Below are 17,357 nucleotides of genomic sequence, written 5' to 3'. Positions count from 1 at the left end.
CTGGTGTCTTGGAAGCTTCCAGTCCAGACCTTTCAGGGAAGGGTCCCCAGGTAGCCTTGACTGAGGTCTCGTCACAGAGGCAGGTTGTGTCTTTGGTCGATGCGAAAAAGGAGAGACAAGAAAGAAGCCATGGGCTTGGGACATGTGAGCTCGGGCTGAGTCACAGGGATGGAAGCAAGCGTGTGTGTGCCTGGCCACGTGCACGTGGCTGTGTGCACTCTGACTCTCCAGCAGGGCCTGTGAGCAGCGGCTCTGCTGGCGTGAGCTTGGCCGGTGTGGGCATCTGGGCATCTGAGGTCAGAGCTGCACAGCGGGGTCTGGCCCCGGGCTCTCAGGGCAGTTTCTGTTCTCGAGGAGACCCTGGGACACAGGGTCCATGTGCTGCCGGCTAGCATGCCCTCAGCTCTGTCAGTGGTCAGCAGTGATGCTGCCGGCAGCCTGTGTCCATGGGCGAGGGACAGGTGCTGGGGCTGGTCCTCAGATCGGCCTGGGTGTCCGGCTGGCAGGGCAGGGGGCCTCCCAGTGCAGAGCGTGGCCCTTGCTGTTCAGAGCCACATAGGGTGGGCCCGAGGCTCTCCAAGGAGGATGAAGGCGAGGCAAGTGCCCCGAATTGTACTCTGCCCCCAGCAAGGCCGCCTATGCTCAGCTGCTGGCAGGGAGCACAGGCAGGAGTCTGCGTGAGCAGCAGGAGAGTGCGTGGCTGCTGCCCCAGCAGGTGGTGGGTGGCAGGTGTGCAGGCCTGGCCCTGGTCTGGGGGAAGGAATGGGTTGGAGATGCCAGGGGCAGAGACAGACCCTGGGTATGGCAGCGGTGGGGACTGCGGTGTATCTGCGTGGGCGCGGGCGCATGTGGTTGCACATGGATGTCCACCCCCTCAGAGCGCGAGCTGGCGTGGACCCCCTCAGAGCGTGCGCTGGCGTGGACCCCTCAGAGCGTGCACTCACGTGGACCCCTCAGAGCGTGAGCTGGCGTGGACCCCCTCAGAGCGTGAGCTGGCGTGGACCCCTCAGAGCGTGAGCTGGCGTGGACCCCTCAGAGCGTGAGCTGGTGTGGACCCCTCAGAGTTTGAGCTGGTGTGGACCCCCTCAAAGCATGTGTTCCTGTGGGCCCCTCAGAGCATGTGCTCCTGTGGACCCCTCAGAGCGTCAGCTGGCATGGACCCCTCAGAGCATGTGCTCACGTGGACCCCACAGAGCATGTGCTCACGTGGACCCCTCCCAGAAGCTGACCCGGTCTTCACTGCTCCCACTTTGTGCTAACAGAGACGGCCGTGCACCCTCTGTCTGAATTCTGCATTTAGGTACTTGGCATTTGCTGTGGCCAGCTCCAGCCCTGTCCCCTGGGCTCTGCAGGTGGCTGCTGGGGCTCTTAGAGCCAGCACGTGGGCACAGCTCTCCCCTCTCCCTTCCCACGGGGTGGCCAGGCTTCATCTGTGCAGCACCAGGACGAGGGCCCCTGGGAAGAAGGCCAGAGCAGGCCGGGGTCCTCACGCTCGCCCTGAGATGTCAGCGGGGACCAATGTGTCCTTCACTCAGCCTGGCCTATGCAGGACCCCCTCTCCAGAGGAACTGCTGTCTGCACTGTCCTGCTCCTGGCCTCCTCACCAGTGACAGCCTTGGGGCTCCTCCGCCCCACACCCTGCCCCCAGGCCTTTCCCAGCCTCCCTATGCTTCCGGAAAGGCAGGGAAGCTGTTGCCAGGCTCCACCCGTGATCCCAGCACTTCGGGAAGCTGAAGCCAGAGGATCGCTTGAACTCAGGAGTTCAAGGCCAGTCTGGGCAGCATAGGGAGGCCCCATCTCTGTGATAAAATAAAGTGTTGAAAAAGGCAGAGGAAAGGCCAGCACGGGTTCTTTCTTGGTGACGGTGCCGGGGAGCAGGCTGGCTCTGCTGAGGGAGGTCAGGTATGGTGATGGCCTGGCCCACACCTCCCTGTGGCTCTCAGGTGGCTTAGTTCAGCAGGGCCTTGCCTGCTCCCTGGTGAGGGAGGTGAGGGAGGTGAAGAGGAGGCCCTGGGGATAGCAGGGGAGCCTGAGAGGTCCCCGTGTAGCTTGTGTCCTGGCCACGTGTCCCTGCTGACTTCTCCAGGCCCCGCCCTGCGTCTCTAATGAGCCGCACTCCCATCTGACTGATGGACTCTTAAAGACTAATGCCCTGTGTCCGGTCACCTCCAAATGACACCGTTCTTGTCCCCTTAGGGCCAATAACGTTTTATTTTTGGAATCTACTTAAACGAAGCTGACGTTTCCGCTTCAGCCTGTTCTCCCCATGGCCAGGTCCTGGGCTTGCCACAGCCGTTCTCGGCGCTGGCCCGTCCCGAGCAGCTTTGATGCCTCTGGCAGTGTCCCCACCTGCTGCCTGCGTGCCCTACACAGATGACTAGGGAGTCTAATTGAGTCCGCTGTAAAAAGATAATGAATTGGCATTTCCCACTGGAGAGGTCAAGCTGCCCGATCCCGTCCCGGGCCAGCTCAGCCTCCCGGATCCCGAGGCTCCCTGGAGGTCACACAGTGACCTTTATCTTGCTTATAAAGCCATAATTATTGTAATTAAAACTGGCATAAAGGCTTTGGAAGTCACTCCTGAGAGCTGGGGTGGGCACGCCTGCCGGGAGCCCTGCCTCAGTGGGTGGACCTGCCCAGGCAGCAAGGAGCATGGCCTCAGGGAGGAGTGCCCAGGCACTGCCTGGGCCCCTGACTCTTTGGCATGAGTGGTTGGTTCCTTTGGGGCTTGTGGAGCCCAGAATTTGATGAGCTGATGCATCCACCACAGAATTTGTCTCCCTAAGCCTTGGGGCACAGCCCACTTGGGCTGGCGGGCACCACTCAGACTAGGGGAGAGGCTCTCCGCTGACAATGGACCCCGTGCTGTCCAAAGGCAACTCCGCACCTCATGCCTTCTAAGTGGGGGGGCACGTGCCATCAGACTTTTCGCCTTTTCTTTTCGGTGATTTGGCCCGATGGGAGCAAGTCTGCAGACCAGGGGCACAAGAGAGGCAACGCCTAGGAAGGAGGTGACATGGGGCAGCCACACCATGACCAGCAAGTCAGCTTGGCCAGGCACCCGGCCGTCACACGGTCAGCAACATGCCTGGGGCCAGCTGGGGACTCCCAGGAACAAAGCAGCGGCGGGTGCTCTGCTGGGGACAGATCCAGGAAGGGGAAGCCGCCGCAGCAGGAGATAGGTGGGACACAGCGGGGCTGGGCCTGCCAGACCAAGGTGGTGTGGGGACTGGGGCAGAAGGGCAAGGCCAGCCTGCACCTGACGGGCAGCAGTGCCAGGGCCAGAGGGGCAGAGTGGAGACAGGCAAGGAGGACTGGAGGGCACCTATCATGGCCTGCCTCACGGCTTGGTGTGGTCTGCACTGTGGGCCCCATGTTTTGGCCTATGTGGCAGCCCTTGTCCTGGCCTATGTGGTGGCCTGTGTGGCAGCTCTCACTGTGGTCTATGTGGTAGCCTATGTGGTGGCCTGCATCGTGGCCTGTGTTGGAAACAGATGCCCAGTGCCACAAAGAAAAATCAGCACTGAGACAAAGGCTCTCTCAGCAAAGCAATTTTTACTTCTTGCAGGAAAGATACCTTGGCTAGCCATCTAGCTACGAGAGTACAACAAAGAAAAAGCAGACCTATTTATCCCTTATGCATTTGGGGTTGTCCTTACTGCTGTGTCTGATTTCTAATGGTTGGAGCCAGACCTCACAATGTAAACTAAAACCTGATTGGGTAATAACTTAAAATTTTTCTAAACAGGTAAAAGCAATGGAGAAGTCCAAGTAAGGAAGGGGCATAGGCTGTGAGCTGGGACATGCCTGTGAGCGCATCCAGTACAGATATCTTGGTTAAAGTACAAGGACGTAGAATGTGCTATGTGCCTGGGAGCATGTCTAACAGCCACATAGGATAGGGTTTAACAAAGAGTTATTAGCACACTTATGATTTATTCTTTAACAAGAAAGGAAACTTTGAAGAGGAACTTTTATTTCCCACAGCCTATGTGGTGGTCCACATTGTGGCCTTTGTGGTGGTGGCCTTTGTGGTGGCCCACATCACTGCCTGTGTGGCAGCCTGCATTGTGGCCTGTGTGGTGGCCTTTGTGGTAGCCCATGTCATGGCCTGTGTGGCAGCCTGCACTATGGCCTTTATGGTGGTGGCCTTTGTGGTAACCCACGTCACAGCCTATGTGGCAGCCTGCATCATGGCCTGTGTGGTGGCCTTTGTGGTGGCTGTGTTATGGCCTGTGTGGCAGCCTGCACCGTGGCCTGTGTGGTGATGGCCTCTGTAGTGGCCCATGTCATGGCCTATGTGGCAGTTGACAGTCTGCACCATGGCTTGTGTGGTGGTGGCCTACATCATGGCCTGTGTGGCAGCCTGCACCATGGCCTTTGTGGTGGCCCATGTTGTGGCCTGTGTGGCAGCCTGCACCGTGGCCTGTGTGGTGGTTGTCTTTATGGTGGCCCAAGTCATGGCCTGTATGGTGGCCTTTGTGGTGGTCCATGTTATGGCCTGTGTGGCAGCCTGCATTGTGGCCTGTGTGGTGGCATGTGCTCACATTGCAGGAAAAGCCTCTGGCCATTTGGAGCCAGTGAGTGACAAGGTCCACCTACTACCTTGAGTCCACCGTGTGCTGGAGGTGAGCAGTGCTGGAGGTCCTGTCCTGGGTGGTCCTGTCCTGGGTGGTCCTGTCCTGGGAGGTCCCATCCTGGGTGGTCCTATCCTGGGTGACAGGACCAAGGATGCTGGAGGCCTAAAGGCCCACTGCAGTCCTCCGAGTCAGATGGTGGCCTGGACCCCAGGACTGTGGCCTTGAAGTTACCCACAGGAGGATCCGAGAGGTTTGGGGAAACTTGCTGGGCAGAGGAGTGCCATGGCGCAAGGGGAGGAGTCAGTGGCCGGGGGAGGTTGAGCTGCAGGAGGGACTTGGGTCAGCTCTGGTGGCTGTGGAGCGTGGGATGCACAGGACACAGTGTGAGGTGTCTGCTGGCCACCATAGCCGGACATGTGGTCCCTGAGGAGGCAAGTGCTGGAGGCCCATCTGGCTGAACGTGGTGCTTATGTCCATGGGAAGTGAGGTGACCACCCAAAGAAGGGTATGGACAGGAGAGGCCAGCCTGCCACCAGGCCAGCAGCCTCTGAAGTCCCCTGGGGGCCCAAGGGCAGGAGGAAATAGGGCTTGGGAGGACAGTGGCCAGCTGTAGCCGATGATGCCGGGGGAGGGAGTGGGGGTTCAGGCCAGGGCCAGCCTGATGTCAGAGGCAGAGCCGGGGCACAGCCTTGGAAACCTGCCTCTTCAGTAAACGTGGAGAAGCCGTGCGGCGGGAGTGCTGCTCCTGGGTGGAGGGGGCCTTAGGAGGGGCAGCCAAGTGGGTTCCAGGCGTTGCTCAGCAGAGAGCCTCTGGCTGGGCCATCCTGAGCCCTCGTTGTCTGTAAGGGATGGCGAGCTGCGTGGCATTTCTGATCCAGCATCAGGCAGGGGCCAGGACGGCTACACCTCTGGCCCTTGGCGGGGGGGGGACTGACCTGGCTTCCCTGTGAGGGTCCTGTGTAAACAGTGGACTGAGGGGCGAGGGGGACCCAGAAGTCAGCCTCCAGCTGAGGGCAGTACCAGTGACTCAGTAGGAGACGCTGGGGACAGGTGGGGGTGTGGCAGGGCAGTGGGGGTGTGGCAGGGCGGTGGGGAGCCTTGGGGGTCCCGGCACAGATATATTTTGAAGGCAGTCTTGATGTCAGCCTTGTTACTGCAGCTGCAGAGATTGTGGGGTACAGGATATGGGACGGGGGCACCTGGAGGCCGACACCCAATTTTCAGCTTGAGCACCTGGGGGCTGCGGTATCCACCTCAGAGAAGGCGGTCACAGCCAGCACCCGGGGCCGCCGGCTCAGCCTGCAGCCCCGACGCTGGGAGTGCACGGCAGAAGTGGATCGAAATTTCTCGTGGCCAGGGCGTCCCCCCCACGAGTACACGGCAGAGGTGGACCTCCGTCTCTCGTGGCCAAGGAGTCTCCTCCCCATGTGGCAGCAGAAACGCCCTCTGCAGGCCTGTGCCACGCCGTCAGAGCCTGAGGGAGAGAGAGGTGAGATCCAGAAGAAAACGACACGGCGTGGGCTCCCAGATCCAGAGGAGCTGGGATCCAGAGGGCTCCGCCCAGGCCAGGGCTGGGGACACTGCTCCCCTGCTGCTTTTCACCATTTCTCCTGCAACAAAAGGCATCTTGGCCAACCCAGACGGCCTCCTCTTCACTGTCAGACAGGGGCCACAAAGAGGGAGCTTCTGTCTGCACATTCGGGGTACTCCACATGTCAAACCCACGTGAGCTCAAGGAACCCGGCTTTACGGACGCCCTGATGTCCTCTGTCCTCTTCCTGCTGAGCTGAAGGCCGTCTAAGCTGCCAGGAAAGCTGCCTTTACCTAACTGAGCCCAGATTCTCATCAGCCAGGCAATCACGACAGAGCCTTTCCTCTGAGGGAAGTGGGGACGTCGTGGGACCTGCCTGAGGGTGCCTGGCACCAGCCACCATGATCACTGTGCAAGGGAGACCCTACAAATGGCTTGTCCCGAAGCCCCAAGCCTCCGAGCTGCAGACGCCCTCCAGGCTGCATGTGGATGTGTGCTTATTTGCACACCAGAAATGCCTGCGGGGCTTCTAAAACACATTTTCCAACCTCCCACCCTGCCCCGTGGAGATCCGAGCCCTCGCCACCGTGGGAGTCACCTGTCCCGGGGGCTCACAATCTGGGCCCACTCCGGAGCAGTCACCTTACTGAGGGTGAGAGTGTCGCATGGTTAGGAGCCTTATTGTTCAGGGGTGTCGATAAAACACGTAGTCCACGTTAGCTCCAGTACAATCCACGCAGAAACCGTCGGTGCGTCGAGAAATGGAAATGATGCCGTCAGCAGCCCAGTTCCCGGCCGTTGCCCCGGGCGTCAGGAGTGCCGGGCCAGCAAAAGCTGCTGGGAGGAGGACGTCCATTAAAGAGTGTCCTTGCAGAAGGGACGACTTTCTCTCTATAAAGCGCCATAATGATTACATTAAGACACCTGCGAGAGAGATAATTTTCACACCTGTAATTTGGAATTACTTCTGAGGCTGACTCTCCCTGGTGTCCCTGTCGCTCCCTGGAGAAGTTGGGCTCTGGGGAAGGGACATTAATGCCTCCAGCCCTAAGGCCCTCTCCAGTGCCCCTCCACTCACTCGGAGCCCCACAGAGGGTCTGGCCCCAGGGCCCCACATGAGGGTCCTGCCTCCTGGGATCTGGCCTCAAATGAATCTGAGCCCAAACAGACCCTCCTGCGCATCCCTCAGCAGGCCCTGGTTCCTCCTTCCATCCTGGGGCTCGGCCCTTCCTGTTTTTTGATGGCATCACTGCCCAGTGAGGACGCTCATTTGTGGCCCTAACGCCACCGCCCCAGCCCGTGCCTCCCGCTTAGAATTCCCCTGGCGCATGCGGCTCCAGTGCTGACCTCCTGCCCTCGCCACATCTGTGGCCTCCTCCTGGCACCTCCTCCCAGTGGTGGGTGGTACCCTCGGGCAGGGGTATCCGGAGAGCCCCAAGCATCCCTGGGAACGTGGCTCTGCTGTGTGTGGAGAGGCTGCTCCGAACTTCTTTCCTTCAGGCTCAGCCACTGACCGTCCTTGTAAAAGAGACAGCAGGGGGGACCCTGTGGCTGCAGCTCCATCTGCGCGTGGGGAGAGCAGAGGGAAGCCACCAGATCTCACACGCGGGGCCCTGCAAGCGGCTGAAGGAACCAGGATGGGCAGGGGTCTGCAGGGGTCCCACTGAGGGAAGCACAGGCTGAGCCCCCCACACCCTCCTCCAATGCTGATGGACTTAGGGTCTCCGGGGGCTGCAACCACTCAGGGGGGCAGCTGGCAGCTGCCCCTGATTCCTCCCCTCCAGGCTGTGGAGGGCGGGGTCTGATGGGAGGCCCGGCTGGATATGCCGCTGGAGCAGAACCATCTTCCTCCTCACGCTGTGCTCACGGGACCATGTGGCTGTGCCGCTGTGCACCGGCCTGGTCCCTGCCCCAGCCCTACCTTAGAAGCAGGCTGGCAGGGGCTGCTGACGGGAGACCCTTCCCACTGTAAAGCACTGGCCTCCCAGGCTCTGGGGGGGACTCAGAAAGGGACAGGGGGCATCACGGGGCCGTGGATGCGGGGGACCCCCACCTCCACCCTTGGCAGCCAGAGGGAGCACCCAGGATGGACAGGCCCTGCCCTCCGACCTGCTCCCAGCGAATCAGCCTCACTGCCTGGCCACAGCCACAGCTCAGCACAGCCACGAGGGGCTCCCTCCGTGTCCACCCCGAGCCTCACAGGGCCCTTCTTCGTTCTGTCTCCACAGCCAGGGGGTGTGTGCCCTGTTGTCCCGGGGCCTGTCAGCGAGTGCAGCAGGGCCGTGCCGCCTTCACAGATGTCCTCCTGGGGCCGCCCCCGCCCGGGTACCACCCCTTCCTGTTCCTGGACAGCCTCCACAAGGTGGGTGTTCACGGTGCGGGGTGGGGAGGCCTACCCACTCGCCGCTTCAGCACCCAGGCCACGTGCCCCTAGGGGGTTGGAGCAGAGCCCTGGACTCCCTTCTGAGCCTCTCCCTCTCCCTTCCTCCTGCCCAACCCTTCTAGAAGGCAGGCAGCAGATCCAGAGGCGGCGCGCACCCCAGGGCAGCACCACCCACCACACCGGAGCCGCCGGGAGGCAGCAGGTAGGGGCCGCCCACCCCCGGCGTTGGAGGGTGAGCTCTAGCCTCCTCATCAGCTGGGCCAGGAGGACGCAGAAGGCCTCGGGGAGCCAAGGGCTGGTCCAGGAAAGCAATGAGCCCACACGGCCTCACTTCAGGGAGCCCCCGCCAGGGTCCCGCGGTCCGACAGCTGCCCTGCCCCTCGCCTGGGCCAGCAGAGAGTGGGCAGAGCTGGAGCCGGTCCATCTGCTTCCATCACCGCAGCCCCAGACGGCCGGGTGGACCAGGCTTCCGGCTCCCAGAGGCAGAGAGGAGGGAGGGGCTGGGGGGCTCCCAGAGGAAGGCGGCTGGGGACCGGGGTTTGGGGCCTAAGCAGACCCTGAGCTCAAGAACAGGAGAGGGCCCAGTGCACGCAGCAGCACGGGCGGGCGGGAACACCATGGGGGCTTCGAGGTAGGCACATCTCGCCATCCTGAGCCTGGCAGCGCCACGGGACAGCACATGCAGGGTCACAACCAGCTGCTTCTGCCGGGGAGGACGCCGGGGCCTGGCGCTGCCAGCATCTCCCACGCCAGGTCGGGCTCTCTCTACACCTTGGAGGGGGCTGCTCACTGAGCTGTGGAGGCCCCGCTAATGTGCCCTGGGGGCCTGTCCCTCCTGCCTGAGCTGGAGGACACAGTGGCTTCTCCCACCAATCCTCACGTGGCCCCGCAGGCTGTGGAGGAGCTGGCAGGTTTCCTGCAGAGGGACCAGCACCACCCCCCCGCCACCTGCCAGGCCCTCTTTCTCGTTTCCTTGGGTGGAACCTGTGACTTCTGGGATTCCCGATTGGGGCAAAACATTTTGGTGACCTGGTGCACAGACCCTGTGAGAAAAATCACCTGCTCTTGAGAGACATGGGCCCACCTGGGACAGGGTGGGTACTGGAGGTCTTGGGCAAAGCAGGTGGGTGGAGAACGAGACCCCTGTGGTGGCCAGAGAAGGGCCTCAGGGACAGAGGAGGCTCCAGGCATCCCCAGCGCCCCCCTGGGACCAACACGAGGTCCGGTGCACTCAAGTTGTCCTCTGCCTCCGCCCATCCACCAAACAGAAGCGGGTGTGTGTGTGTGTGTGTGTGTGTGTGTGTATTGGTGATCGCGTGTGTGTATGAGTGTGATTGTGAATGTGTGTATGTGAATGTGTGATTGAGTGTGTGAGTATATGTGTGCGTGTGTGAGTGATTGTGAGTGTGTGTGCCAGGCCGCCTCCTGCTTCTGGAAGTGGCCAAGGCCCGGAGCACAGACCCCGGGCACAGGCGCAGGGGTGGAGCTCCAGGGGTGGAGGGAGGAGGGCCTAGTGCAGCCCCCCGCAGTGAGGCAACTGTGGGGGACGCTCAGGGGCTGCCAAGGCGCTGGCACTGGCCTGCAATGCCACTTGCTTGGCGGTGCTGGGATGGGAGCTTTTCCAGGGGAGGCGCCGCCCTCTGTCCAGCTCTGAGTCATGGTTTGTGAATTAAATATGAAGCTCACTTTGTACAATAACTTGAGAATCAGAGACTAAAAAACAGCCAAGATCCTGCAGGCGCAGGGGCCCCGTTTGCCCAGCTTCTCGGTCTTGGGAGCCTCTGCAAGAGCCAGAAGCCGAGACACTCCGAGTCACCCAAGTCACCCCCACAGACGCGCACAGACCCAGCGCCCAGCGTGGCACGTCCACTTCAGTCACTGTAGCAACCTCAGAGCTGAGGGTGATGTTGAAACGTCTAATTTCAGCAAAAAGTAGGCCTTCGCTGTCTTCTGCCTGAGACATGGAGTCGCGTCTCCTCCTGGCCCGGGCAGCGCCCGCAGATGGCTCTTACTGCCGTCAGGTTAAGTGTCACTGGACGAGGACAGTCCCAGTCCCAGGAGGGTGTGGCAGCGGAGTTTGAGTTTCCCATGCTAAAATGACGCCGACTCCTCTGGGGACACGTTTGTGATCAGCGGCCGCTTCCCCTGCCTCCGTCAGCGCCACGGCCACACCGCCAAGGCCCTCCCGTCACGGTCCTCCCGTCACGCTGGGCAGACAGCCCAAAAGGAGACCTGCCCCGGCCAGGGAGCCCCGGCCCTCTGTGCAGCCGGGCCTGCGTTTTCTGGGTATGGAAACCCTGGGGGCTCTTCCCCATCGTGAACCCTCCACAAGCTCTGCCCGCTGCTGGGGTGAGGACCCAGCGTGGGGTGCGGGGCGGCATGTTGGCAGGCCTCTCCGCCATGGGCCCTGGGTGGCAGCGGCTTAGAGACAAACCTGGGCTCTGCCTCTCGCCCTCCCCAGAGCCTGGTTCCCCTGGCCGCACCACGGGGTCCTTGCTGCCACGTGATCCCTCCCAGCTCTCACACCCCTCTGCCCCCACCCAGGGGCTCCCCAGCTGCGTGCGGCCGGCTCCGTGGTAGGGAAGCTCTGCGGTCTCCCACGCTCCCCTCCCTCCAGTCCCACTCCCAGCCTCCCGCAGCAGCCGGACGTCCCGCTCTGGGCCGGACGACCTCCTTTTCAGTGTTCTAAGAAAGCCATTCCTTCCAGCAGCCAACCGGCTCTGACCAGTCCAGAGCCCTTGAGCACTCCGTCAGCCGCGTCTGGTTTGCGTTCAAGGAACCCTCGCTGCTCCGTGGCAGAGTCGCTCCAGGCAGGGTCCCAGCCCGTGCCGGCCCCGGGGACGGCTCACCTCCGCCAGCAGGGCTGGGCAGCGCTGGAGGAGCGAAAGCTCCTGTCACTCTCCGAAAGCGTCAGAAGGTGCTTGTGATGGGGGCGGAGGAGGGCGGGCGCCGCGGCCAGCTGTCAGCACATCCTCAGGCTGCAGCCTCCGAGGCAGCGCCTTGAGCCAGGAATACCCTGGAGTCCCAGGAGACCCCTCAGACCTGAGACCCCTTGGGCTGCCCGCACAGGGTGGCTCTGTGACCGACTCTGTTCTGCCCGAGCCTCGGCCCCTGCCCTGGAACACAGTCCTGTCCCAGAGTCCCCAGGCCCCTGGCCACTCCCTGCACCCAGCTGTCACTCACTCCACAGCTATCGCCCGTTCTGTCACTGGGGACCCCGTTTCCAGAATGGGGACGAGGCCTCGGGAGCTGGGCCCAGCTGGTATCTCCGCTGCTGGGCACACAGGACGTGGGGCCTGTCCCCAGCCCTGCCAGACGTGCCCACTGGCCAGCATAATTATGCACCAGGAGCATCTCCAGGCCAAAGCTCGCTGCTCACTGAACTTCCTGCCTGGAATGTTCTGGAACCCCAGTCCCCCTTCCACACTCAACACATGGCTGCCTTCTTCTCCTTTCCGAGGACCCCAACGTTACCCGCTTCCCGGGTTCTGCTCCTTTCTTTACAGTCCTGCCCTCCAGTTCCAGACGCAGCCCCTTCGGGTGACCTCTGAGGGTCGGTTGGGTGACGGCTCGGAGTCATCCGGGGGGGTCATCCTAGTGGGCAGCACCCACGGAGGACACGGAGCCCAGCCCTAGCCCCAGCCCCCGGCAGAGCCTGGCCCATCGAGGCACAGCCTGGGAGCCCGTCTGAGCGCCCAGGTTCCTGGCCACAGCGCCTCACCGCGTCTCCCCACAAAACCCCAAAGCCTTGCTCACTCATGGAGGTTTTCACCCCATCCCAGGGCCCCGACGGGAGCTAACACAGGGGTCTCCGGGCCGTTCCAAACCTCGGGTCACACACGAGACTCTGCAGTGTGGACAAGAGACTGAGTGAGATGGGAGCCCAGAAGCCACGTCGCGCCCTCCGACTGAGACGGAAGCGTGGCCCCTTCCACGTCCAGATGCCACATTGCGCCCTCCTGGCCCCCAACCCGGGCCTGTGCCGAAGGTTGACATGCCCCTCACAGTGCCGCCCATTCCCACAATGTAGAAGCCAAGTCCTGGCGGCCTGCATGGGGCCAGTGTCAGACACAGAGCTGCCAGGCGCTCTGGCCTCTGGGGTTACGCGCCGGGAGACAACGGGAGAAGCAGCGAGTTCAGGCCCGGGTTCCTCCGTCCACCGGAAGGAACCTGTCCCCAAAACGGCCACACCTGTGCCCCCTTCCCATGGCTGCGCCTCAGGAGCTCCTGCCAGCACCCACTGGGGGAAGCTGGTGCCCTGGAGAGGACAGGCAGCCCCGCTGGGCACCCGGTGAGCCCTGGTGCACCCCCCACCTGGTGGACCCTCAAAGCCCACATCAGAGCCTGTCACTGTCATCCAGGAGGCTCCAAACAATAGAAGGGATTGAAAAAAAGAGTGACAAAGATGCAGAGTGACACACCACCCTGTAATTTCGGGAGAGGCGCAGCAGCGGGTTTTAATTTACATAAGAAGCACAGCGCCCGCTGGAGAAGCCAGTGCCTTTGTTCCGACTCAGGCAGGATTCCGCAAGGTCTTCTCTGACTGATCCCTAAAATAGGCAGAGGAAAGAGGGGCAAAGTTTCCTTCACAAGCTGTGCCTCAAGGTGAGGGCAGATTTTGTGGGCACCGAGGCCTTGTCTGCCCTGCCAGAGCCCAGCTGGGGCCACCAGGACCCCCTCAGGCACGTTCTGACTCTGCAAAGCCCACCAGAGGCTGGTCACCCGGATGCAAAACAGACAAAAAGGGGGTCCGGCCATGAGGGTCCTGCAGGTGCAGCCAGAGGCTGAGACCCGGCCCCCCCCTGCCTGGCCCCCCAAACCGCCCCAGCACCTCCAAGGATGTCAGGGAGCCCCACCCCTGCGGCCACGTGGGGCAGAGTCCAGGCCTGGAGAGCCACGGCTGACCCACGCTGCCTCTGGCAGATGGCAGGGAGAGGCACCAGACAGGGTCCCATGTGGCTGGGGGAGGGTGTGCGAGGGGATCTTGGGCCACCTCCGAATCTGGCTCCCAAGTCACTGCCTCACCACATGTCCCATGTCCACCTGGGGCCAAACCCCAGCTTGTGGGTGGGGAGGCAGCGTGGACGCGGTGGCCCTCCCTGTGGCCGGCGGTAGACACAGACCAGACTGGAGGGCCCGGCACGCGCTGGGCGGGGACACATTTCTGAGAGGGCCTCTGGCTGCATTCCTGCGGAGACATTCCAGGCATGTTACGGAATTCCACAAAAGGACAAAGCTCTGTCAGTTCCTAAAAGATGTGAAATCATGTCAGCTGCAGAAGAGGGACTCGATTTAATCAATGTGGCCGTGACTTCCTCCAGCCACACAGGAGAATTCCACGGGAACGGTGGAGGCGGGGCAGCGACGCTGGCCCCAGAAATCCAAATTCCATGCTTCATGATAGGAAAACGCGGCGGCCCGCGCCCCGTCAGCCTGGGACGGTCCCATCAGCCCGTCCACGACGCGGCTCAGCGCAGCGACCTTGTGCGCCATTGCTCGTTGGTGGCTGTTGGCGTCCAAGCCGCTCTCCCGAGCCCTCGGAGCCCCTCCTCCCTCTTCCCTCCTCAGCTCCAAGAAAAATGGGCTTAATTAAGACTTCTGTGATTAGTCATTTAATCAGTCATTAGGCCAACACAGATGGAGTCAATTAATTTTTTTTTTACTTGAAAAGATCGTGGATGCTCCGCAGCCCACAGAGCCCATTCCTGGTGCCATCGCCCATGACCACTGAGCATCCCACGCAGGCCTTCATCCCCTCTGAAAGGCCACCAGTGGGGACAGGCCAGTACCCAGCTCCCCACCTGTCCCAACTCCAGAAGATGCAGGACACCGACCCGTCCCTCCCTCCTCCACCACGAAGAGGTGACAGGAGCCAGGAGAACAGCCTTGGAGAGGGTGGCCGCCACGGGCCCCCAGAGACACTCGGGGCAAGATCCTGCCACCCATCGGGGTTGTCCGGGTCTGAACAGGGACAGGGCTAAGGGCGGCGGCATGTCCTGTCTGGACCGTGAGTCCTGGCCAGCTGCTGGGGCCAGTCAGGGGCAGCCTGGCCCACAGAGCAGGCGGGGAGGCCCATGCCGCCAGCTCACCCAGATGGGGGGTGCGGAGGGAGGACACACAGAGGCCGTGCAGCTGCCCACCCCAGCCCCAAGATGTGCAAATAGGCCATTCCCACCGCACAAGCCAGGGGTCCCCCTCACCCAGAGCTCCCCCAGGCCTCTCCTGGATGTGCTGGTCTCCGCCATAAACACACAGACACAGTCAGCCCCGCAGCCCAGCCTGCTCCGCTCACTGCCAGTGCTTCCACTGCGCTGCACCTCATGGGGCCCACCCAGCGGGGCCTCAGGGAGCATGATCTGGAATAGACTTGCAACAGACCCAAAAGGGCTGTGTGATGGGTGGTGACCCCGGCCTTCTCGGCTCCCCAGCCCGCCCTCCCCAAGGGCTCTACCTCCTGTCTGGGCCTTGCCACCTGCTGAGCCCATGGCCAGGAGGCCCCACTCAGCCTGGTCCCTCCATCCCCAGGGACAGCGCCCCGGAGACCCACTGGCCAGTGTGTCTCTGTCTGCAGCTGGCCGTGGTCCTCATGGGGCCTGGCCCTGGGGTGGAAGATTGGGCTCTGCAGGCTGGGGGCTGGGCTCCTCGGATGAGAGCTCCTGGGCCAGTGGGGTGGGCTGCAGGGAGGGCGCTGGGCAGCTGGGGCACCAGGGTCCTCTGTGGGTGGCCAGAGCAAGGGGCTGCAATCCTGGGCACAACGGCCCGTTTGGCCACAGGCTGAGGGCTCAGTCCCACGTCCCTGGCACCAGGCACGCCCGCCCCACTGCTGGAAGTGCCTCCAGGTGGGAGCTCTGAGAGCCACAGAGAAAGGGATTGATTGGGTTCTTCTTTAGAAACTTTTAAAGGTTGAAAAATGAGCCGTGTCTTGTCCAAGCCGGTGTGAGGGCCGGGCGGGAGCAGCAGGGCTCCTAAGTCAGAGCAGGTGTGAGGGCCAGAGAACAGCTGGGCCAGCGGATGAGCCCAGCGCTCAGCGGGCTGTGGAATGATGACCCACGGCGGATGGAGGGGCCAGGGGCTGGGGCAGAGCCGCCGTTAACTCTTCGAACGCCCACACCAGCAAGGGTGTTGGGACCCCACAGGCAAACAGGCTCCCCCAAACAGGGAACATCCCTCAGGCGTCCCAAGGCCTAAAGCTGACGGCCCACTGGGGACAGGGCACCTAGGGGTCTGAAGCAGTGGCCTCCCCAAGGCCAGAGGCCGAGTCCAAGCTCTGATCCTCTTCGACCTGGAAAAGAGTCACAAAACCCCCGTCGTCTGCCTGGGCTGCGGAGGCCTGCGTGTGCAGAGAGGCCTCCCTGGCAGGGTCCCCTGGGCAACGTGGCCTCCAAGTCCTCACCCAGGCCGGGGATGAGAGGCTTTTCTGGTACTGGCACATTCTCCAGCTGCACCCTGGGGCAGGACACAGGACTGTGCTGTCTGGGGAAGAGCTGGGCTGACATCCACTCCCGTCTGCGTTTGTGCCTAGCCTGTCACAGGAGTACATGGCCCATAGCTGCCATTTTGTGGGGATACCAAGGAGGTGACAACGGCTTCCAAGTTGGCCCCAAGTCTTCGGCTGCAGTCCTTGATTTTCAGACTTTCACAGAGGCTCTTGGGGCTGCACAGAGCCCTAGAGCGTGCGTCCCACACAGCAGGCGGGGGAGCCTGGGCCGCTCCTCCAAGAGTCACAAACCCCCAGGTGGCCAGGGTGGGGAAAGCCTGGGCCAGTTCTCTGAAGGTCGCGCCCCCCTCCAGTGACAGTTCCCTCCCAATCATTTCTTGCTTGGCTCTTGCCTCAGCAGCCCCTGGCACATCCTGGTGGCTCTGCAGCCGCGTGGAACCCCAGAGCCAGGCAAAAGCTCCTGCCCCTTGTCACCAGCATCTGCCTGGACGCTGTGGCTCCCAGGCATGGCCCCTGACCCCTCCAGTGGGCTCCCTTCTCCAGGGGCCTAGATGCTGGGCCAGGCTACAGGAAGGGGTTCCCTGGACGTCACACCCCTGCCACAAACCACCCTCCCTGGCCTGGCAGCAAACTGGCCTCAGGCCTAGCTCTAAATTCTCACATCCACATCAGGGCTCAGGCGGTCCGCATGCCAAAGCCACACACAAGGAGCACGTCCACCTGCCCATGTCACAGATTGGAAGACTGAGGCCGGGCCCAGGCCCGAAGGCACGGTGTGGGTAGACGGGCTCTGGGGCCACAGGCTGCCAGAGGTCCCTTGCTCGGGCTGCACTCAGCCGAGGCCTCTGACGTGCTCCCTGGAACTCTCAGTGGGACCAGGCATGCTCAGGCTCCGCCTGCATGCAAGAGCCCGTCAGGGGACTCCTGGGGACATCCCGGCTCCTCGGAGCACCTGGTCTGGGAAAGCACAGTGAGGAGAGCTGCTGAGGCCAAGAGCTTACTTGGGGCCGCTGAGGTGTGGCGCAGGGCCTCCAGACAGCCGCCCTCACTTGTCAGAGTGGTCGAGTCAGCCAGCGGGCCACTCTGGTCACCACCAGAGGCACGGGCGGGAGGAGGGGGCCAGGCACGTCACCTTGTTGGCTTTGCAGAGACAGTATTGGCTGGGCCTTCAGGCCCAACTGCACCTGCCCTTCCTCACAGCCCCATCTGCCCATCCGACCTCACCAGGCCGCCAGCAGCCGGCCATGGCCTCTGGGCCTGGGGTCAGCAATGGAGTCTCTGTGGCCTGCACACCGCCCACTGTGATTCTGTGTGTGTGAGCCCTGGCTGCGTCCACGGCACGAGTCCACGCCTCCCACTGTGTTTCTGTGTGAGTTCCAGCTGTGTCCACGGCACGAGTCCACGCCTCCCACTGTGTTTCTGTGT

The 17,357-nt window shown here is 62.4% G+C and overlaps 1 protein-coding gene across 5 annotated transcripts in view; it reads left to right on the top strand.

Moving 5' to 3' along the window:
* MORN1 (MORN repeat containing 1) overlaps positions 1 to 17,357 on the top strand; it is a 68,624-nt gene that overhangs the window by 45,576 nt on the left and 5,691 nt on the right. For all 5 annotated transcript variants that reach the window (XM_017542656.1, XM_017542659.1, XM_017542657.2 and 2 more), the window contains 2 exons: positions 8,340 to 8,473; positions 8,617 to 8,696. In XM_017542656.1, the coding sequence (XP_017398145.1) occupies positions 8,340 to 8,473; positions 8,617 to 8,696 (214 nt within the window). The remainder of the gene's footprint in view (positions 1 to 8,339; positions 8,474 to 8,616; positions 8,697 to 17,357) is intronic.

Source organism: Cebus imitator, unplaced genomic scaffold (assembly GCF_001604975.1).
Source record: "Cebus imitator isolate Cc_AM_T3 unplaced genomic scaffold, Cebus_imitator-1.0 Scaffold145, whole genome shotgun sequence".
Taxonomy (NCBI): Eukaryota; Metazoa; Chordata; class Mammalia; order Primates; family Cebidae; genus Cebus; species Cebus imitator.
This window is presented reverse-complemented; position numbering and strand designations above follow the sequence as displayed.